This window comes from Microcebus murinus, chromosome 16, assembly GCF_040939455.1.
Source record: "Microcebus murinus isolate Inina chromosome 16, M.murinus_Inina_mat1.0, whole genome shotgun sequence".
Lineage (NCBI taxonomy): Eukaryota > Metazoa > Chordata > Mammalia > Primates > Cheirogaleidae > Microcebus > Microcebus murinus.
This window is the reverse complement of record NC_134119.1, coordinates 14,635,153-14,659,221: the sequence shown is the minus strand read 5'-3', so window position 1 is coordinate 14,659,221 and position 24,069 is coordinate 14,635,153. Positions and strand designations below refer to the sequence as shown.

The following is a 24,069-nucleotide window of genomic DNA, read 5'->3' as shown; positions in this document are numbered from 1 at the left end:
AGAGGGAAGTAAGATTATTATTATTATTATTATTAACCTCAGTTTATAGGTGAGGAGCTGAGTTTCAGAGAAGTGCAGTAGCTTGTCCAGGGCTTCACACTTATAAATAATAAGGTTTAATAAGCCTTGAAGATTCCAAAAATGGTGTCTTTCCAGGATACATGTCTCTGCCGCCTCCAGAAATGCCAAGGGAGAAATGTGTAGGTATAATAGACCCTACATGAGTTAACAAAACCCTTCTCCTTCCTACTGGCCTTTCAGGACTCCATGTATCTTCCCTTCAGCTCACATCTTGGATAATAGTGATCTCTTGGTAAGCTGTCAAAAATGTTTTAATTGAACCAAAGTCACTGTCCAGCAGTGCTGTCTGGCCACGATGTCCTGGGAATTCTGGAATTACAACCCTCTGTCTCAGTTGGGGAGTAGCAGTCAGGAGAAACATTTCATGGCCCTGAGGTCAGCCTGGCATGGGTAGATGCCTCATACTGGACATCTTGGGACAAAATCTGAGAGCTGTTGGGTTGGAAGGCTCAACGGGGCTCTGCTTTCCCACCCTCGAGCAGAAAGCATCCTTAACCAGCTTAGCTAGTTAGGCTCTTCTCTGAGATTGACAGGGATGAAGAGCTCAGGACCTATAGACCAGAACTTCATCCCTTTTTCTGGTTTACTTCATTCATTCATTCCATAAGCATTTGTGGAGCACTGCTGCATGCTACAGTCTATGCTAGCTGCTAAGAACTCAACAGAGAATGAGTCAAATAGGACCCTCAGCAAATTCATAGACTAGTGTTGATGGGGAGGCGGACAATCATAATTCAAAAGACCGGTGTTTACCCTGTGGTTCATGCTCCACGGTAAATTCACAGGGTCAAGTGGCGTACGGGGACTGAGAAGGACAAACCTGTCTTTCCCCCCTCTTTCTCATTGCAATCCATCTTGCTCGTCTTAAGCACACTCCACTACTTCTGTCCTGTCTTGCCTCCCCCTCAGGAGCCTAAAAGGGTCAGCACCACAAGTCTCTTTTGTTCTGCTAGACTTTCGTGGACCCCCCCATATACCCCTCCATTGCCAAGCTCCACCTGTTCTCTCTGTGCCCACCCGTGCCTCTGCCCAAAGCACACCTCTCCCCCCAGCCTTGAGCGCCATCCTCACCCTCTCATCTTTCGAGGGCTGCCTTTGGTCATTCATTCTGTAATTGGCATTAAGTCTGCCAGGCGCCATCTCAGTCTCATCAATGGGGTGGGAGTGCATGCAAAGTTGGATTGAACTTGGTCATTCTCTGCCCTTGAAAAGCCCATAGAACTGCTACCTCACAGAACCTGTGGATACATAGTCCCCGCTTGTCCCCTGCCCCACCAGCTCCCGTTGGAGGCCACCTGGACACAACTGGGCACCAAAATTCACCGGTAGATTCTGTATACTCAAATCATGGATCTTCAATAACTATAAAAGCTTATAAAGGCCTGAATCATACTTTTTTCCTTCTAAATTCCCTGTGATTTCATTTCTGCAATGAGCTGCTTTTAGCTTCAGGAAGTCCTTTCTTCTGTCTATCTTAAATCACTCCTCTTCTGTGTACTTATTTGTTAAAGTCTTCATGGCTTTAGGGCAGAGCTAAGGCTCGATGCTGGGGCCCTGCTAAGCGCTCACAGAGTGCGTGTCAGTTGATTAGTGAGTGCCTGGTACTTAAACATCATTATTGGATTCCTTCCTTCAGGTTCTTGCCTCCAGACTTTAAAAACTGCAGCTCCTTAAACCTTTCTTCCCCAACCACTTAATCATCATGTGGCTCTTATCAAATTCTGTTAATCAGCTTTTTTTTTTCTTTATTTTGAAATCATGAGTGAGAGTTTTGAAGAAGGTCCTTAAACCAGAAGGAAAAAAAAGGAAAGTAAAATAAAATTCAGAAAGGGCTCACTAGGGCGATTGAGCTCAGCTTTCTGCTTTTGGTCTAGCAGACCAGACCCTTCAGCCAGCTAATAGATCAAGCAGACTGTCTGAGCTCAGCACAGCCATCCCAGCCTCTGATTTGAATGGGCACTGCAGAAAAATTAGATTTGGAGGAGTGAGAACAGCCTGCAGCCCCATAGGTACTGTTCTGATGGTCAGTGTGGTCAGAAAACTCTCGGCCTGGGCAGAATTTGGTTAGCTGGTTTAACTTAGGCAATGTTCATTTTTCCTTCCAGTGTAATTCTATTGTGAGTCTATAGATTTTCATGGAGTTCTGCGTGCCATCTGGTGGGGGCAGTGTATGTATGAGAGAGATGACCTCAGACTAATTCACACTAAAGTTTTACTGACTTACCATGCTATGCCTCTCAAACACTTTTACCAAACTGCTTCCAATGGCAGGGAAGAGTGAAGATAGATGTGAAAGAGGGGTGTGTCCTCCAAGAAAGACATGGAGGTTTATGTTAAACACCCATGTGATTTTTGTATTCTTCTCCAAAATACATGCACATAAGCAGGTTTTCTCAAAATGGAGATAGTTTCATTGTTATCTTTATGACATAACAGTAATACATATGAATACATAATGCAGCTAATACAGAGAAGGTATCAAGAAAAATGTAAAAAAATCACTTGAAGTTCCAACCCCCTGATGTGACATTTAAAAATTTTTTCCCTACTACATTAGTTTCTATTTATAAAGATACAGTGTTTGTTTTAGTATAAGAGAATGTTTTAAATTGCTTGCCTGCCACTGTGTAAAAAGATTCCAGCTATTTACCTGGTAGCATCAGATCCAGGCAGTGGGGAATTGACCCAGCCTGTTTCCCAGCTTGAAAAGCCACACTTGGGTATGACCCCCTCCAGGAGCCATGGACATTTCAGAAGAGGAGGAAAGAGACAGGGCAGAAGAACTTTCTGGAAATGTACTGGGTGGGCACCTTGGGGAGGAAGAGGGTACTTTCCTGCCTCTGCCCAAGTCACCCACGGGCAGTAGGCGGCCATGGAGATAGGCAATGCGCTCTGCAGTGTGCTGGTGTCTCCCTGAGTGACCCACCTACAAATGCAAAGCTAGATTAATCTTCCATACAGGGAGGCTTCACCCTCCTTCAGCAGAGCGCTAAACACGCCAATTCCTAAAGAAGTGTTTTCTTTCTTTCAGGCACGGAAATTAATGAGCTCCATCTTTGGCATGGGTTAGAAAATTCCACTGTGGCATTGGCAGGGTTTACACCAGCACCAGAACTTTAAAGAAGCCCCACGCTGAAAGCTACAAGGAACAAATGTAGGCAGATTGGTCTGATTTCCTTGCTCACAGTAGGAAAACACAGGGGTAAATGGGAAAGGAACGAAGCACCTGGCTAGGAGAGGTGTGTCCAGTAGGCGGAAAACTCTTCTGAGGTGTTCTGGACGCATCCTTCTTTGCGGGCAGCACGATGCCTCCCTATTTCCCGCATCCTCACAACACAATGGCTGACTTGGAGCCTGACCGGCAGTGGCAAGTGTTTAGACCTGTGGCCGCCAGGCACATCTTGGGCAGATTCCTGCAGCCACCGGGGTGACAACAAGTAGCGTTTGCTCTACGGTCTCTCATTTTTGCAAAATAGTTGGTGGGCTGAACTCCATACATACAACGTGAGGCCTAGTTGTCAATAAGTATTTGTTCATTCATTCAGTAAATGACTTTTGAGCACCTACCAGGGGCTGAAGATACAGCAGTGGAGAAAACAGACATAAATCTGTGCACAAGGAGATTTGGGATGGGGGTGGAATATCAGCATTAAACCAGCAAGATAATTTGAGGTAGTGCTAATAAAACAGAGTGAGGGATGGAAAGTGATAGCGAAGAGGAGGCTATTTTAGGTGCTTAGGTAAAGCCTCAAGTGATATTGGAGATGAAATCGGAATCAGCAGAAGGAACCAGCTGTGGGAAGATGCAGGAACAAAAGTCTTCTAGGTAGAGGGAACAGCATGTGCAAAGGCCCTGAGGCAGGAACTTGTTTGATGATTTCAGGAAACTGAGGGAAGCTGGTGAGGAAGTAGGAGTAATGAACAAGGGGTGAAGAGGTCAGAAAGGAAGGCAGGGGCTAGATTCACCATGTGAAACATTACATCTAACGTGGTAGAGTGCTTTATAGCTTGCAGAGGGCTTTGAACACACATCATCTCATTTTAATCATGCCAACAACCCTATTACATAGATAAGGAAACTGAGGCTCAGGAGATAACTTCCTAAAGGTCACAAAACTAGGAAGTGTTGGAACAGGAACTTTGACCAAGGACTCTGCACAACTCCAGAAGGCACCATCCACAGAGCAGGGGAGCCATTTGTATCACTGTTTGGAGTTTGTGCGGTGAACACCCTGTGCCACTGTGCATAGTGGCTCTGTGCCAGCTCAGATCCATTTTCTCCTAATTTCTGTGCTTTTTCTGTGCTTGGCGCTATCAGGAATACAAAGAATAAAGATATTATCCCAGCCCTCGATGAGCACATGATGTGGTTAAAGAGAAACAATGTCTGAAAAGATGGTGGATATATAAGACTGCATTTGTTTCTGGTAAGGACATTATGATTGACTTAGTAAGAGACAAGAGATTTGAGCCTGGCTTGAAAACCTCAGTTGGTGGACATACAGGGAAAAAAATCCATAGACTTCATCACACAAACGTGTTAAAATCTAGTATAATGTAGACCACTATAAAGTGCTTGCTTTCAGCAGCTTGTAATTTTTAGAAAAGAACATTTGTCATTCTGTTATACAAAAAATAGAATCACATAGGTGAAATTTTGGTGAATCTAGGAAGAGAAAAAAAATCTTCTATAGTCTCATGTATGAAACGCAACCACTTTTTTTCATTTGAGTGTATTTCCTTATAGCTTTTTCCCCTAGACAAGCAATGTGTGTGTGTATATATGTGTGTATGTATATTAATATTATATATCATATATATGCACACCACATATAAATATATGTGTATATAATCAGCTCTATTGAGATATAATTTACATGCTTTAAAATTCACACATTTAAGTGTACAAGTTGACGCATTTTGACAAATGCATACACCTGAGCAACTGCCACCATGCTAGAGACCTAGAGTATTTCCTTCACCCCACAAAGTCACTCTGGGCCCTTTTAACCTGTTCCCCCAAACCCAGCTCCAGGCAACCACTGGACTTATTTCTGTAGCCTCAGATCAGTTTTGCCTGTTCCAGAACTTCATATAAATGGAATCATGTGTGTACTTTATCATCTCTGGCCTCTGTTGCTCAGCGTAATTACAGAATCTCACTCTGTCACCCAGGCTACAAACCCCTGGGCTCAAGTGATCCTCCTGCCTCAGCCTCCTGAGTAGCTGGGACTACAGGCATGTGCCACCATCACACCCAGCTAATTTTTCTATTTTTTGTAGAGACGAGGTCTCGCTCTAGCTCAGGCTGATCTTGAACTCCTGGCCTCAAACAATCCTTCTGCCTTGGTCTCCCAAAGTGCTAGGATTACAGGTGTGAGCCACCACGCCTGGCCAACGTAATGTTTTTGAGGTTTATCATATTATCATATATGTGTCAATAGTTTGTTTCTTTTTATTGCTGATTAATATTCCATTATAAGAATATTCAAGAATTTATTCACCTGTTAATGGACATTTGAGTTGTTTCTGGTTTGGGCCTATGATGAAGAAAAAGCAGCTATGTAAGTTCTTGTACAAGTCTTGTTATGGGCATGTTTTCCTTTCTCTTGTGTGGAGTGCTGGGTCTTTATGTTGAACTTTAATAGGAAACTACTAGACAATTTTCCAAAGTAATTGCACCATTTTATATTACGTGAGAGTTCCAGTTGCTCCACATCTTTGCTCTGACTTGAAGAATATTTGCTGTTCTTTTTAATGTCAGCCATTTTGGTGATGATGTATAGGTTTTAATTTGCATTTCCCTGATCACTAATGATGTTGAGCATTTTTCCACAGGGAAATGTTTTCATAGTTGTCATGCTTTGTATTCTCGGCTCTTTAAATCTATGCTTAACATTAACATTCTTCTATGTTACCCCATAGTCTTCATAACCATTATATTAATGACTCCTAATATTCCAACAAAAGAATTCTCTGCAATTTACTTAATCATTCCTCTATTAAACATTGAAATTACTTCTAATTTCCCACAATTCTAAACAGCAGTGACCTTAACATCTTAGTGCATATATTTCCCCCCACATTTTAGATTTTATATACTCATATATATATAATATTTAATTAATCACAAAAATGAAGCTATGAGGTCAAAGGCATTTTTATGGCCTTGAGAGTGTAAAATAGGAAGTGGACGTTGAGACTACGGGTCTTCCAAAGCACCACCAAGCTTTCCTTTTCATCTCTTAGCTCCATCCTGAGGTCTCTGAATTGGGTCCTTTTCACAGACGTGATCCTGTTGTCCAGAGGCAGAGCTAATGGCTGTTTGTAGCCAGTGATTTTTTTGAGTCCTGAGTAATGCTGCGAAGGTTAATAATATTATTGAAACAATGCTCTTGTACCGTAGGCTTCATTCTTCCCAAGCTGGAATGTAGGGAAAGAGAAGCTGGGTGCCTTGTCCCCTAAGAATGATCTGTGAGGGTGACCGGGAAAGCAGCAGTCGGGTCCGCTGAGTGGCAATTCCAGAATTTCTGTACGTGCAGCGCCTGGCTGGAGGGCTGGGAACTCCGGCTTGAAGAATATTTTCTCACCATGCGCAGTGTTTTCATGGGGACTGTATGTGTGTTTGGGGGCACTCTAGGAGGGCTGACGATGATGGCAGTGGGAGGAGAATGTGGGAGGACAGGGGTGGGAACTGAGGCGCACAGCAAAGGCAATGGAAGAGGTGGATTAATCCTGCCACGCTGCAGGCGTGAAGCTGGGCATCCATCACACGGCACTGGGCCGCACGCCTGGGAAAGCACATTGGTCCTAACAGGCCTGCAGAGACCCTTAGCAAGCCCTTTGCAAGCATCTGACACTCCCCAAGAGCGTGAGCAAGAGCTTTATCTTATATGACACAAGCTTTAAGCTCCATATTCCTATTTCAGGATTGTTTGGGGAGGTGGAAAGCAGGAGGAATTTGTGTAGCAAATCAGTCCCCTGGGGGTAGCACACTCAGGCCCCCCTGTGCGGAAGCAAAGGCCTCGGGCCGGGTCACCAGGCCTTCCCCCAGTGCATCCGCTCACGTGCTTCCTCAAGGCGTCCTTGGTGGTACTGCAAAGGGCAACCAGCAAAACAAACGCCTCCATCTGCCCTGAGACCCGACACCAGTGATTCCCAGGAATTCCAAATTGTACCAAGCCAGTTTATGTCTTCCCACACCTTTGTATGTGAACTTATCAAGGACAAAGACCATTCCTTATTCATGGTGTCTTGGTTTAGGTTTCCCTAGAAACAGATTTTGAGACAAGGATTTGAGAGGAAGTAGTTTATTTGCGGATTGATCCCAAACACACAGGTAGTGGGAGGTGAGGCAGGTGAGGGAGCAGCAATAGGGGGTGTGTTATTGGCACACTGTGGGCACCTAAGGCCAGGTCCGTGGGGACTTCTGGGAGATGGTGCAGAGCACAGCTCCAAGTTATCCCACCTGAGCAGGGAGGGAGCTAGGGTATTTATCCACCAACTGCTAATAGTCATTGGTCAAGGACATTCCTGGGAAGCATTAATTCCTGGCACTTGCAGCTGCCCTGCTTGGAGGCAGGGTGGGCTCCGCCAGCTAGAGAAAGCCCCACGCCCACAGACGCAGGTGCTGGCGGTTGACAGGCTACTTTGTACAATGAAGTTATAAGGCCAAGAGGCTACGGGCAGGGCACTGACAGGGTCAGCAGTGCCTCCCCGACACCTGGCTCAGTCTTGGCAATGAACAGATCCTCAGTAAAGCAAGTAGGTTGAACCCAGAGAGCTCAGCCAGCTTTGGCCCCAAAGCTACAGCTCCTGTTTGTTCTCCAGCACCCCGTGAATGCTGCCATCAGCTGGTAGTACCATTTTAGGGTCAAGCTCAGGACACCAGCATCCTTACATGTTCTTGAAGCTTGGTCCCATAACCAGAAGTTTCAACATCACCTGGGACCTGGTTGGAAGCTTGGATTCTTGGGCCCTACCCCAGCCCTACTGAGTCAGGAGCTCTGGGCGGCAGGCCCAGGAATCTGTATCTTGAACAAGTCCTCCAGGTGATTCTAGTGCACCCTAAAGTTTGAGACCCATGGTTTTAGACTAAAATTTGGGGCACCCCAACAGTTTCCAAAGTGGAGCCCTTTGCTCTTTGGTTTGAATGCTTCCCACCCCCCAGTCTCTAAGCACCAGAGGAAAAAGAGGGATGGAACCTCCAGAAATGTTTTATACATTGCCCCCACTTGTGAGTTTTTCTTTTCTTGATGGGCTTATTAAATACAAATTATACCTAATTATCAATTACCAACAATGGAAAGCAGCCCAGCATGTATACTATGGAAGATAACCTAAAAGACATCTGTGTTGGATTTAACTGGGGGCAGGGGAGTGTAGGAGGAAGGGACTGCAGATTTATGTTTCTGTTTGTTTTTCTGAGTCAATATTTAAATTATTTTGCTTGCCTTGAGGCCACACCAGGTGGGCAGTAGGGACAGTCAGGGGTGTACCAGTAGAGGGAAAAGCTTCCCTGGAATTTTAAATCAATCATAGAAAATGGGCAGAGTTGGGGATACCCTCATAAGTCACTTTGTGTAGGAAAACTGTATACAAGATGGGCTTGGTTTAATCGAGTCGATCCAGGCTGGTGGGGGTAGGAAGAGTAGCAGCAAGTGGCAACGGGTAGTTTTATAACTACTGTCTCCCAGGCTAATGCTCTCTGCATAGTAGACACCCTACACTGCTGCCCCAGCAGTGCCAGCCGAGAACGGCGCCCAGATCTTCTGGAGGGGCAGTTGCTCCTGACCTGACCTGTCCCCTGATGCCAGCAGCCACAGCAGCAGTCCTTCCTGTGAGGCCACCCCAGTAGTGTGACATCACAATGTGGTCCATACAGGATCTTGGGACCGATTTGTCCCTTGGCCCAGGACATAAGCTTAACCTCCTAAGGCTGGCCTGCAGTGATAGATCCAGACAACTGAGACCAGGCGCCTGCTCACACTGGCTTATCAGGTGCCCATGGTGAGTACTCAGAACTCCCCAAGCACCAACAGCTGGCTGGCTGAGCACTTCGGGGGCTCAAACTTACATAGGATTGGATGGGCCAAACTGGTGGCCAGGGGTATGCCACGATAAGCCCAGGAAAGCTGACTCACCTGACGCAGGTACCGCTTCCTCCAAGCGTCTTCCTGCCGGGTAACCATCCGCAGCAGTTGGTACTCTCATCGCCGCCTGAGCCAGCTCCCTGGACAAAGGTCACTTGTGTTCTTGATAGACACTGCGAGGCAAAGAGGCCGGGCTCTTGGATGGCAAATTCACTGAGCATCACTCCCAGGCCTGATCCAGGTCAGAGGCAGCCATTGGCCAAAAAACACACTTGACAACAGTTAGCTTGACAACACACTAACAGAGTTAGTTTCATAGTGCTGGGAGGGACACTGAAGTCCCCTCCCCTCCAAAATGTGTGTGATGGCCCTAGACTGCCCTCTCACTCTGGCTGTTTTATTTTTTTTAAATCTTTATAGCCCGCTGTACCCAATATTCCCAGGGAGTCTCCCATCCAAGTACTGACCAGGCCCGACCCTGCTAAGCTTCCAAGATCAGCCAAGATGAGGCACACTCAGGGGTGGTATGGCTGTAGACACACTCTGCCTGTTTTAAACTCCAGTTTCCCATGACCCTCTGGTGTACTAAATCTCTTTCTTCCCTTTGGGAACAGTAAGAGAGCTTTGGGATGGTGACAGGAAATGGGTAGATGGATTAGAACAACGGGAAAGTAAGCAAAGTTGAAGAGGTGGTGGAGATGGGGGCAGAGACCAAAGCCGTCTCGCTGAGAGGATGCTGGCTTCTCCCAGGTGGGCCACCAGCAGTAGGTTAAGGGTGGTTGAGGCCCAGGGACCTTCTACAACAAACAGGGGGACCAGCTCAGGGCACAAGGAGGTGGAGCCAACACCCCCCCCCCCCGTGACTTCTTCATGTTTTCCCATAGTCTATCTGTCCGTCGGCTCCATGTGTCCAGCTGGGCCATTGGCCATCTGCGAGTGCCAGCAGGTCTACGCAGCAGCACACTCCTCGCCTGCAGGAGTGGTTTCTACAGGGACCCCACAATTTCGAGAGGGCTCCTGGCTTGACCTGACTGTGCAAGGCAGAAAGGGAGGTGGGGGTCAGAGGTGGGGGTCAGCCTTTACCCTCAGGCTCTGACGTCCTTCCTTTGTCTTATATGTGATGGCCTAAAGTCGATGACCTCTACTTCGCACATGCGAGCCCACGACACCAACAGTTCGCCAAACATGCTGAGAGCATCCTAGTCCCATCTTAGGCCCCACTGAAAAAGAGAAAAAACAGTACAGGGGCCAGCTCGGGAGGGGCCTGTGGTCCTGGACCTGTCTTTGGCTAGGAGAGAGCAAATGCCACACACCTCCCGTGTACGGCCACCTGCGGAATTGCTCTGAATTCCGACCTCTGTGAGGCAGGCATTCTAGAGCTCATTTGACAGATACAGAAACTGAGGACCATGTTCTGTGCTGGGTGCCACATTCCGAGAGAGACATTAACTTGAAATGTATATTCACATCAACTGTCCCCAGCATTAGAGCGCTCTGAACACAGAATGGGCAGCTTTGCAAGGCAGTGAGAATGCACGGGCCAGCCAGGGGCCTTCCGTCAGCACAACTGGGGACAGGGCTCTTGTGATCAGGAGAGAGCTGGACTGAAAGATCTTTAAAGGGTGTTTCCAAATCCAAGATTGTAGGTTTCTGGGTCTCAATACCTTGCCCACCCTTCAGGCTTGGACCCAGATGGGTCAGGCCTTCTAGGGTGGATTTGGACTTTAGGTTAGCTGGGGAGAGCTGGAAGGAAACGTAGAGATCAGTTGCGCCAACCTGCCGTGCACCAGGTAGGAAACGGGAATCCAGGCTGGTTAAGGGGGTTTTCCAGGGCCATGGGGCCAGTTTGCAGAGTTAAAGTGTGTTGAACGAAGGAATGGAGAGGTCAGGCCAGAGGGCTGACCAGACAGCCTTGTGCCATCTCTCTTCCTCACCTGGCTCTTTCCCGTCCCGAGCGTGACTCAGCCGCAGATGTACCGAGCACCTCCTGCATGCTGTGTGTTCCCAGAGATATTTCATGTGCTCCTCCCCTCAGTCCCTCAGGTGCGTGTCATCGTTCTCATTTCTCAGATGAGGGCGGTTAGGCAACTGCCCCGAGGTTAGGGTACTTGTGGAGATGTCACAGACACTAAATGATAGAGCAGATCTGGACAACCCCAGGGGAATGTATGTCTCCCTCTGCTGCCTCTTGACTTGGGTAGGAAGCATTTTCCTCTCTTATCCTTTCCCTAAGACAAACTGCCCCTCCTGGACTCAGCCCTGGCTGATGTGGGACTCCCTGGGGACCTACCTAGCTCACTGACTGGGCCTCTCGCTCTGCCGGGACACGATAGGGTGATGTTTCCACACTCACAGATGTTATGCACCGAAGAAGAAAATATGCTAATCGAAATCAGCTTTGGCTAATTGTGGCAATTTCCCTTCTGCGTGTTGCCCTGAAATAGTAGCCACGCTCTGTTCTTTTTTCACATCAGGGAGCCCCAAATTGGCAGTTTAAATGAGGTTGCAAAGAAGTCAGATAAACAGACCTCTTTGCTGCCAGTTACCGTGGATGAGGCCTTGATTGTGCTCTCCGGGTGAGACCCGAATTCAACTGTTTGCGGACTTGGCATCTTGCTGTGGGTAATTTAGAACCACTGTTGAACTAGAAGAGGCTCATGTAACCCTGGGGAAAACTGGAACCTCAAAGGATTTAGCAGAACACCAAGCCCAAGAGCACACAGTCTGACCTTGAACTCTGGTCCCGGCTCACTTCTGATTTGTTCTGTAGCCAGCTCTGGCCAATAGAACTTTCTACAATGCTGAGAATGTTCTATATCTGTGCTGTCCAATACAGTAGCCACTAGCCACATGAGGTCATTGAGCACCCGAAATGAGGCTAAAGGGACTGAGGAACAGCATTTTCCACTTTAGTGGACTCTTAGGTTACATAGGCATGGGTGGCTAGTGGCTGCCTAGCTGGACTTCAGCTCTGGCCCCTGCTGACTTCTGTGACTTTATCTCTGACCTCATCCTCCCTCCCCCAGCCTTCCCTGTCCCTCTGCATTCACCTCCCGGGTCTTCTTTGCGTTTTGATTTTTGCGTTTGCTCTTCCCTCTGCTGGCGTCACTTTTCCCTCTGGTCTCTGTGCAGTTAGCTTGGGTTTCATCACAGCACAGAGCCTGCAGGGTGGGTCGGTCGGCTGACTTTGTATCTGACAGCTGGCTTCCGAGACAGGAAGCAGACGCTGCCAGGCCCAGAACAGGCAGCACCATTTTCATCACCTTCTATTGGTCTATCCAAGTCACAGGGTGACAGCCCAGAGAAAACGAGAAGGGAAATTCCCCATTTCTTGATGTGTGGGGAAGCGAGTACACATAAGGAGGAGGGAATCTATGGCAGCCACCCCTGCATGAGAACACAGTCACTATAAAGAACCCTGGACTGGGGCTTCTCAAGCTTGAACATGCGCGTGAACCAACTGTGCTCTGGTTAAAATGCGGGCTCAGTAGGTCTGAAGTGGAGGCTGAGATTCTGCATCCTAACAACTGCAAGGTTGTGTTAGAGCACGTCCTGTCAGGGCTGACCCCCGTGCGTAGGTTTGGCATTGCATCCCCCAACGCCACCACCAGAATGGGCATGATTCTATCAGGTCAAGCACTGCCCACTCCTGCTGAGGTCTAGGTGATCCGTCCCTTCTCCCCTGGCACCTAGGTTTGCACCCACACGATGCCATGGGGTGGTCATTCCATTCCACCTCCCAAGCACTCCCATACACTGCTTTGCCAAGTTTTAAAGCCCCTGCCTTTTATTTAACATTGTATTCTCATCATGCCCCTTGTAAAGTTGGTGGGGTGGGGCTCTCTCAGTTGTACAATTAGAAAGCAAACTCGAACTAGTTAAAAGGAAAAGAATTCATTGGAACATACATGGCTTCAGGACTGGCTGTATCCAGTCCCTCAAGTGATCTCAAGAAATCTTTTGTCACCATATTCAATCCTGCCTTCCCTGGCATCTCTCTGGCAGAATCTCCCCCAAGTGGAGAAAGAGCCCCCCCCCTTGGCTTAGCAACCCGAGTAGGAAAGAGGCACCATTTCTTTCCTGATCTTTCCAGCAAAAGTGCCAGGGTTTTCTGTGGCTGACCCTGCTGGGGTCACGTGTCTACAACGAAGCAGTCACTGTGGCAAGGAGGATGTGCTACCTCAATGGCCAGGCCTGGTCATGTGTATGCCCCCTGGAGCCAGGTGATAATGTCTGCCCCACCCAAGCCACACAGAATGAAAATAGGAAAGGGTGATTCTCCATGGAAAATTAGAAAGGAGAGAGAACTGTTGGGAAACCAGAAAGTTACCCCAATTGGCCATGAGGGCAGGCATTGGAGCCCTCCTGTGATGGCTGAGGAATTCCAGAGGGCCCACAGCTACCAAGGCCTCCTACCCCCTCGCACAGACTCAAAGGGGCTGTGGAAGTGGAGATCTTTGGTACCAGAAGAAGCTTGAAAATTAGCCAAGGCGAGTTCCACAGAACACTGGTTCAAAGGATGTTCACTGATGTAACTTAAAAGGCTTTATGGTCAAGGAAGGTTAGGTCAGGTCAGCAGTTCCCTTGCTATGCAGGACTTTCCAGAGCCTTAAATAAGTCATAGTACATTGTGAATCCAAAAAAGTGGGGTGAAGATTGGAGGCTATTGTTTGAAAATTAGTAACCTAACTCTGCTCCCCCCATTTTATAGATGAAGCAACTGAGACCAAGAAAGGGAAAGTGATTTGGGGGAGGTCATGCAACTAGTTAGTGCAGAGGCTATCCCCAGCTGCTGTGCTGATGACATGCCTCATGCTGTGTAGAAGCATCTTCTTGCATCTCACGGTGGCCCTGACTCCCCACTGGATATGTTCCTTCTGTCTGGAGGTTGTTTTCCTTTCTTGCACATGTCCCTGTATGACAGCTCATGGGCTTCCATGGCACTGCCCCTGTGAGGGCTGACAGGCACCCAGAGTGGCTGACCCCTGCCTGGGACATGCCCCTTGCTACCACAGACCTGAGAGAACTATTGAAAAGTGCAAAAAGCCTTGTGGGTCAGGACTTAGGAAAACACAGCCACCCAAGCAGAACGGTGACGCCTTCAGTGAGGTTGAAGAGGCTCGAAGCTTGGCTGAATCTGCGAGAGTCACCACCAGCCAAACACTGAGAACGCCAGGCAGGAGAGGCCAAAGGGAAAGTGAAATTCCTGCAGCCGAGCATGCACTTTAAATCCAGGGAGAGATTGTGCGTCAGGGCTGGGGCACGCTGACGTGAGGGCATTCGTTATACCAACACCATTCTCGAGATGAGATCCTCCTTAGTCCGGGCACTACATATAAGCTCATTCTGAGCCACTCAATGACCCGGCACGGGCATTGTCATGACCCACATATATCAAGAGGCGAAAAGCAGCCTTTGGTTAGTTGGCTGAACACACAGGTATTAGCCACACATGAAACAATGAAGCTCTGGCTTGAGTACGTAGTGCAAGATTGTGTATTTGAGCATGTTATTAAACTCTCTAAGCCTCCCTTTCCTTGTCTGGCAAATGGGGCTAAAATGAATTCCTGTCTCATAGCTTTGTCCTGAGGATTAAATAAGACAATGTCTGTGAAGTAGCAAGGTGCTCAGCCCATCCATTGTAAGGGATGAAGAGGTAGGATCAGGTCCAGGTGTCTGGCAAGTAAGGGGCAAAGCCAAGATCAAACATAGGTCCAGCCATGCCCTGGCTTGGCTTCTCCTCCCCCTGCACTGCCACTCAGAGAGAAGTAGCGGTCAAGGTGCTCACCACAGCAGCTCAGAGCACTGAATGGCATGGAGGGGTTTCTTGATTCTTTTGTACAGGAGGAGGGCTGGCATATGTGTGTCTTTGGTCGTTTCCAGGTGACTCTATCCAAAGTCCATGCAGAGAAGTAGATACTGGGGTGGGGTGGGGTGTGTATAGCTGACATCTAAATGTCACCCGCACCACCAGAGGGAAGAGACTGAGGCCCACACCCTAGCATTTTCAAACAGGTTTGCAAGCACCAGGGAGTGCTTTTGAGATGAAAATCCAGGCCGGGATTTAAGGGAAGATGCTGTGAGTAATGTCTGGCCACTGTGGGGGAAGATGGAAGTATGGTAGAGGTAAGAATGGTGGTACCTGTTTGTAGATCATCTTCAGGGGAGGGCAAGAAGGTGTCCCAAGGAAATCACACCCAAGATGAAAGTTTCCTAAGAGTTGAAACTTGATGACAGAGGCTCCTAACCTGAGGTCCCTGGTCCACAACACCCTAAAATATGATGTCCAATTGCATTTATATGTGCAAGCAGGGATTTTCTGTGAGGAAGATCTATAGCAGGAGAGGCAGGCAAACTGGTAGCATGGCTTTGTTTTGTTGGGTCTATTATGAATATTTGAATTATTGCCTGACATTAAAAAATTGAGAACCTGTACACAAAAATATAAATTTAGGGCTTCTCTTGAAAAAACTCACAGCATCTAGTCACCTGGGGCCCACATTCCAGAGAGGGGGCTACCTCCTTTAGATGGGGTGTAGGACCCTGATAAACCACAGTCCACTTTGTAGCATCCCCAGTGGATGTCAAATGTCAGTTGTAGTTTATCATTGCCCTTGCACTGTTTTTCCTCACTGATTATTTTTCACTTAAAATGAAAAAAAAAATGGCTTTTGTAACCCCTGATCTAAACGTTCAATAGATGCTCAAAGGGTCCCTAATTTTAAAAAGGTCATTGAAATTTATCTTTTGATGACTACAAAACACCAAAAAAGGTATCCAGAAATTACTGCAACTCCTTCTTATACATTCTGCAAGATACTGCTCAGATGATAATACAATCAACAAAAGCAATGACAATCTTTGGGAAATCCTTTCTTTATGACCTTGAGAATTTGGCTTGAAATGAAGACAAATCAGAAAGGTAGAGCTCTCTTGCTGAGCCCCCCTTTCTGAAGCCAGTGCCAACAAGTCTAGTGATTTTTTTTGAAAGCATCTTAAGTAGGTTTTTGCATTTGGGACGATTAGGCAAGTCTCTTAGAGCCAAGTCCTGAGTTGAGACTCACAGATGCACATACCTACACCCTTATAGCCAGAGACATGAGGAGCTTGATGGCTGGAGGGTCCTTGGAAAGCATTGGAACCACTGTGCTAGGCCCAGCAGGCAAGAGTGGGGTGCACAAAACGTGAGAACAGAGGAATAAACGAAAGTTAACTCTTGGACGACCCATTCTCTCTGGCAAAGAACAGGAGGAAAACATAAGGTACATGGGCCTCAATGAAAGCAATGCTTAAAACACCACACAGTTGCAGAGCTCCACCTATGCCACTAGACGTCCCATGGCTGACAGCCAAGTGCTGCAGCCCTTGTTTATATTTGCACCTAAGTAGAGAAATTCAGTCTGGAGCTAGAAGGAGAGAAAACGATCACCCGGGAATCCAGTGGAAACCTTGCTTAGAGCCTCAGTGGTTGAGAACACAGACATTAGCCTGAGGCACACGTCGGGTTGAGGCCTGGCAATGCCCCTGGTCACTTAAATGTGTCTTATCTGTGAAATGGGGATAATAATAGAACACATGCCATCACGTGACAGGTGGATTAAATGAGATGATACTTGTGAAGAGCTTAGCACAGTGCTGGGTAAGCCTGGATAAGCATTAGCTGCTTGCTGGTTGTGTCAATGACCCTGAGAATCTAATTTAAGTGCAAGTCGCTGATGTGGAAAGGGATCCAGGTCACACAAGTAAGGGAGTGAGGAAGTGAGACGGGGAAGGGAATACGGCCCTGAGCCAGTTACTGCCAAGAGCAATGGAGACTCCATCCCACTGGGGATGTCTGAAAGGTGATGGGGGACATGCCCCAGAGCCCTCCCACCTGAAGGGCAAAGGGCTGGATACTTACCCACCTGCCCACATCGTCCTGGCTAGGGGCTGCTTCCAGTGGTCCCGTCCCAGCCCTCCAGCCTTGATGTCTCGACCACTTGCAAGGCAGAGAGCCACAGGCGCTTGCCGTGGGAACCATGAGCCATGGGGGGACATGGGCAGGGCAGGGACAGCAGCTGCTGAAATTGTCCTTGTTGCTCTGATTCCTGGAGAGGAAAGAGCTGAGCCACCCAGACCTCAGCTTACTGCCTGTCACTGCTTTTTACTAGGCAGGCGACCCTCTTTGCCTCTCTGGGCCTCAATTTCCACGTCTCTATAAACAGGAACAATTCTCCAGTGTTGCAAAATTAATGCTGAGGACTATACATGACAATAGCCATAAAGAGGCAGGCATGGCTTAATAGTAGGTGCTCAGCCAGCGTGAACTCCCTGACTTGGCCAGTGTGATTTGGCTTCGTTTTTCCCAAGATCCGTACTCTGTATCTGGTCCCAGGGTGAGCCCAGGCTGGCACCAGACCTTCTTTCCACATGAGCAGGGACAAGCTGACATTCAGACTAGCGTTTCCTCGGAGGTGACTTCTGAGTGGCATGTTGTCCTGCCATGGACAATCTCCCCAGCTGCATGTGATCATTCGGCTTCTCCCTTAGCTTTGAGCCACGTCGGTCTGTGGCTCTCATCAGATCCAGAGAGAGAGAGGAACAGGTGGCCGGCCCAGCAGAGGCCGAGTGGGAGCGAAATCCCAGCAGGAAGAAATCGCGACCCTGCAGCTCGCCCACAGCCCAGGGTCGGGCGCCTGGGTAGGTCTAGGGCCTTCTGCCGAGTCAAGCAGCGTGGGAGGCGGTTGCCAGATGAAACCAGGGTGCCCAGTGACACGTACATTTCAGATGAACAACAAGTAACTTTTTTAGTGTAAGTATGTCTTGTGAAATACTTGGGTCATACACTTAAAAGTTAGTGTTGATCTGAAATGCAAATTTAACTGGGCACCTTGTATTTTTATTTCCTAAATTCGGGGGAAACTGAGAACAAGCTTCCCAGGAGGTGTGGGTCGGGGATGAGCACAGCAACTACCCAGCCCTCCTTGCAGCAAAGGGCCCACGTGGTCCCTCCTGAGGCCTTACTCCAGGGCCCATAAAGTCCCCATGAGTCCCTTTTGCCTGAAGACGTTAACCATACATGGAGTCAATCAATCACAGATTCACTCTCATTACACCTATGTGTGCAAAGAAAATACACTTCTTTATGCTTAGGTGCCTATGCCCAGGAGTGTACAGGGACACACAAACTAGTTGGCAAAATGCATATGTCTTGGGCTGAGGTTCCCTAGAAGCAGAGCCTGAGACCAGAGTTCATGTGCACATGGCTCAGTGAGGGAAGCAGGGGAGGCCAGGTGGAATCAGATCCTGCCTGACCCAGTGCAGGGTCCTGGAGGGGAATGGCGCCAGGGCGTTGGCAGCAGGGGGTGGCCCCACCTTGGGACAAAGGGATTGGGTTTTTGCACTTCCACATCTGTAGGCCAATAGCTACCCTTGAGGCTCAGCCTTGAAACCTCCCAGGTGTCTCCAGGGGTGGCAGCTTCCATGGCATGGGCACTCCAGAGAAAATCGCTGCCACTGTTCACTGGGGTCGGCTGCAGCACTGGTAGCAGCTGGGTGTATCAGCTGACCAAGGGGACCTGGGCATGGCACCAACAGTCCTCCCTAGAGAGTGAGTAGCTGCCAGGCAATGTGTGGTGACAGGTGCTTACTGTGTCGTCATGGAGGTGGAGTGAAGGCACTTTGCATACTCATGGAGTCAGATGGATGATGCCTGGTCCGCTCCCTGCCACGGAGGGGTGACTGGCCACTTTTGGTCTTTAGGGATATCTTAGTGCCCGCTGCTGCAGTCTATGGCCTGAGCATTTGCCCGTGGTTGTCATGTCCCCAGTTATGGCACTTCTTTATCTTGACTCCAGGCTTTGGCTCACCCATCAGCCCTTGAAGCATCTTCTGCCCTTCTTGCCCTGGACTCATGAGCTTTTTGCTGCAAAAACCAGAGGCACTGCCTCACGCTTACCTACCTAAACACTGTTTGCTCTGCTGCACTACTGCAGAACACTTTGGAAGTGACCCTACTGTTGTCATCTCCTGGAAAGCCCAGGGAGACAGGCCACTAGGTCCCAGGAACCATCCCCATAGCCCCACCAATGTTCCTGATCCCACTCTATTCCTAGCGGAGTCCCATCCTCTGGTCTGTAACGAGCCTGCTCACTTCCAGACTTTTGTCCAAGCAGGGAAGCCTGAGCCCCCTGCAGCAATTATCTCCTCCCCAAACATTCCTCCTTTCTCATCCCCTGAGAGGATGGTGTGGATAATGAGGTGAGCTTTCTCCTTCCTCTTTCTAGAATCCATGGGGCAGCAAAGCTAGATGTCCCTTTCTCTTTCTTTCTTTTGGGGGAAACTCCTTCTTCCCAAGACAACTTCGCTTTCCCCTTGTCTCTGGGGCTGTAATGGCAGAGAGAGGAGGGATCAAAATGCTCTGCTCTCAAGTGGTGTAAATAAAGAGGTTTAAACATGTACCTGTGACAGTGCACCCATTTTCACAGCAGCACCATTCGCAGTGGCCACAGAATGGGAGTGCCAAGGGCCTGTCGTAGATGGGTAGATGAGCAGAATGTGGTATATCCATACAGTGGGGTATCACTCAGCCTTGAAAAGAGACAGAGTCCATCACATGCTATGACATGGATAAATGCTGAAGACATTATGCTAAGTGCAATAAGCCAGGCACAAGAAGACAAATACCATATGATTCCACTTATATGAGCTATCTTATCTGGAGTAGTCACATTCATAAAGACAGAATGTAGAACGGTGGTTGTCAGGGGCTGGGGTGGGGGAAGGGAAAATGGAGTATAAAAAAGTTTTGGAGCTTGGGGGCACAACACTGTGAATATATCTTACACTACTAAACTGTGCACCTAAAACTGGTTAAGATGGTAAAATTTATGCTTTGTATTTTTACCACAATTGAAAATAAAAAGTGAAAAACTATACATCTGGTACAAAAGCAGATTCTTGTCCCCAGAGCGTAAACTAACACTCTCATCTGTTCTTTGCATGACTTATTTTACTAGATCAGCTCCTGATCCTTTGCAGAGAACAGAGCCCCAAAGGGAAGGGAATATTCTCATGAAGGAAAGAGGCAACCAGAAATAGTCCCAGCTAGAACCATGATCAAACAAGGATGTCCAGCCTAGACAGAATTTTATAAAAAGGGGGCAATTATGTTTGGAAAGGGAGTTGGGACACAGAGTCATGGGACAAGAAGGGTGGAGTGTGGACAAGCTGGGGAGACAAGTGGCATCTTTGGTGGATCATTGCGTGTTGTCTGGGCTGCAGGCACAGTGATCTTTGTACATGCCTGTAAAATCTGACTCAAAACTAGAGTTTTAGGGAATTCAGATAAAAAAAAATTTTAGAAAAGCAATATGATGTCTATTGTGTATATTACAGACATTCCTAGTAGAGCCTGGCTTAGCACCCTGTAAATAAACACATTAATATTCCTGTGGCAAAATGTATAAATATTCATACTAACTGGGATAATAAGGATTATAAATAGCCTCGTGTCAGTTCAGGCCAGGGTTTGCTGCCAAATTAAGTCCCTCCCCTGCCCTGCTCCCCAAAAAGAACTTCTGGATTTCAGAGCTTTTTGAATTTGAAAATGGTAGAATAGGAACCTGTATGAATTTTGGACAATTAAAAGACTGTAAATGAACAGAGAGACAAAATGTTGGAAGGAACCAGAATGATGAGCCCCAGCTAATTCAACACTAATTTTATAGATACGAAATGGAGGTGACTTGCCCAGTGTCACTCAGCTGGTCACAGGCAGAGCTGAGATCAGACTTGGCTCTCTTAACCCCAACCCAGCTCCTCCAGGAGGATTTAGCAGGAGCCTTCAGACCCAGATTGTGAGTGAGTGGAGTCGAGTCCATGAAGTCAACCTGCCCTCTCCCTCCTATAGGGTTCCCTGAAGAGGCGAGCCCTTGCCTTGGGGAATGCCCCGCCTACAGCTAGTCCTCCCTGAATGGTGTGTCCGGCAATGGGCTGGTTACGTTTTCTCTGGGAGAGGCATCTACAGAAGGCCTCATCCTGTGGCTTCATAGACTTAACTCAAGGCCTTGCATACAGACAGTGCTCGGCGAAGATCTGAGGAATTGTTGAATTTACTTGGCTATGCATCACTTGTAGGACGGACCATGGAGAGAAAGATCTTTCATTAAATGGTCATATGCAAGAGAGAAATCAAGGAGCAGAGAAATAAAAGATCTTGTTCCCATTGTAGAATTGGAGCTAAGGGCAAGGAGGGCAAATATTACCTTTATTTTTGAATGATGAGCATTAATGGTCATCGGAAAATGATTTGTTCCATTCCTGATGCCTAATCCATGGGACCGATCTGACTCTCTAGATGGAATGGGAATGCTTTTGTGCCTTGCGTAGTGCTTGGTGTTTGATAGGTGCTCCATAAACACTTGCTGAATGAGTGAGTGAATAGATGAATATTGGGAGTCTATTAGCACTATTTGTTACAAATGACACAATCCCAACTTAAACTGAAGTAAGCAGAAATGCCTATTTTGTTTATTGTGCCCGACACAATGGAAAAGTCCAAGGGTAGATGCCTTCAGGCATGGCCAGACCCAGGCCTGCGCATGATTATTGGGGATTCTGTCCCTTTCCTTCTCTCAGATCTTCTGTCTCAGGTGGGCTCCTCAAAGGTGGTGGCAAAGATGGCAAGGAGCAGCCTCAGGTCCCACCAACTGAGCAATCCTCATGGAGAAAGTAACTTGGGGAGCATGGTGCACCCTGAAAAGTAGTTCATGAGCTGACTTTACAAAATGGAACCTTTTGGAAGTTCTTGAGGCTATGACCTTCCACCCAAAAAGGAAGGCATTTCTCCTTCTCCTTACAGAGTGTCCTCTAATCCTTAACTGCTTAAGGGGGAGGAGACTCAGACTCAGACCTCCATGTCACAGAAAGGTTACCACCTTATTATTTTATTTCATTTTTTTTTAGAGACGGCCTTGTTCTGTTACCCAGGCTGGAGTGCAGTGGTGCAGTGCTAGCTTACTGTAACCTCAAACTCCTGAGATCAAGTAATCCTTCTGCCTCAGCCTCCCAAGTAGCTGGGACTACAGGTGTGGACCACCATGCCTGGCTAAGTTTTTTGTTTATTTAAGTTTTAAAAAAATTAAAAAAAAATTTTGGTAGAGATGGGATCTCTATAAAATACTACAAGGCTGTAGTGTTTTGAGGTCATGGGGTAGATCTTGAGTCTTCCCATAAATCTGCCTGGTTTAGGAGATATTTATATTCTACATATCTTTGAGGCTTTCACTATATAGTAGAGCAGCTTTTAATAAAGGGAGGGAGTACTTTGAGTTCATGAATTTCAGTTTTAAAGTAAAGGTCAAAAGAGAAAATCAAGGCATTGAGCAAAAGAACCAAATATGACTATAAAATGAAGGGGTGTCAATCCACGCTAGTTTCTCTATACAGTCATCATATTTAGGGCAAAGCTTCCTAGTAGCTGGAGTGAAAAGGGAAATAGAATTGTTGACTAATTATTTTTATCATAAAGGTAGAAATATACCAATTTTGAAAGGTGTATTTTTTTCTTGGCATTAAATTACAAAAGAAATATATCATGTGGGGTATTTTATAGAACAAAATGTGGGTAGTGGCGTTCTCAACAATATTCCCACAGATCCATGTTTGCCCCTATAGTATTCCTTGTCACTATATCTTCAATGATAGGTAAGGACAAAACATGCAATTTAGATATTAACAGCTCAGTTCCCTGGGGTAGGCAAGACCATATGTGCCCAAATATAAAGCAAACATGAGAATAAGATAATCCCTCATTTTCCCAGCAAGAAAATTCCCCCCCAAATTTTTTTCCCATTTGAATATATAATTTTTAGGGATCTAGATAAAATAGCTTTATATATATATATACCATTTGATTTCATAATTTAGTTACACACATGTCAAATCACGTGTTATATAAAATAATATATTTAGAAATATCGCACTTTTAAAATTCATCTTTCAAGAAAGCAATAGTACTTGAATGAGAGTCATTTTTGTGTCATCTTATACAGTTTTCAGAGTAACAACTTCACTTCCAGCCAATGGTGGTTGTTGAGAGATGTCACTTTTTGATTTCGTGTATAATGTCCCCACTGGAAATTGCATCCCAAGCCCCAAATACCCATCTGTGTGGATGTGCATTAGAGCAGCCCCCATCCCACCCCATTTATCTGATAGAGGCGGATTTGTCATCACCTCCTCATAAAGGCGTGTGACAAAGCTTTTCAAAATGACCTTTCAAGGATGTCACACATTTGCCACTGGGAGGTCATTCCTTTGGGAATCAAGATTAAATTCCATTGATGCCTTTATTCTTTATTTAAACAGGTGACTCTCAAAGCATCTAAAATGAGAGTTGATTGAGGTCATTTCCTGCCACTGTGTCCTCCTCAAACAGGACTTTGCGGTTCACACTAAAGTGCATTCGTTGAGAGAACTCCCTGTAAAACAAGCACTTGTACAGGATGGGATTATGTGGAGGCATCTGCCTAGTTCTGTCATAGGGTGGCCGAGGGCTCACCATGACATAATACGGCCAGCCCTGACGCTCACTCCGCACACGCCACCTGCCTTAGGAGAGGGACCCTCCCCCGCTGGGAGACGGACGATGACTGGGCCTCGGTGCTTATGGGTGAAGCGAGGCGTTAGGCTAGATTAGAGAGGGGTTTCGGGAGTCCATGGGGGCCATGGAGACGGCTCCATGTATCTAGGGGGCTCTCTGGTGGCCCCCCCAACTCATTCCCAAGTCAACAGAGTAATTCTGCTTTGATCTATTTTATATAAAGGGATTCTAGGTAAAGCTTCCTTTGAAGTAAAGATCCCTTTTTTAATTTTAAAAAAAAGGGAACAGGTTGTTATTGAGGCCTGCCTGCTC

General features: G+C 47.1%; 1 protein-coding gene across 1 annotated transcript in view; it reads left to right on the top strand.

Annotated features, from left to right (window-relative positions):
• The first annotated feature begins 8,957 nt into the window (after positions 1-8,957).
• Positions 8,958-24,069, top strand: part of BANF2 (BANF family member 2) — a 28,948-nt gene continuing 13,836 nt past the window's right edge. The window contains exon 1 of the mRNA XM_012759535.3: positions 8,958-9,090. Within this exon, the coding sequence (XP_012614989.1) occupies positions 9,088-9,090 (3 nt within the window). The 5' untranslated portion in view covers positions 8,958-9,087. The remainder of the gene's footprint in view (positions 9,091-24,069) is intronic.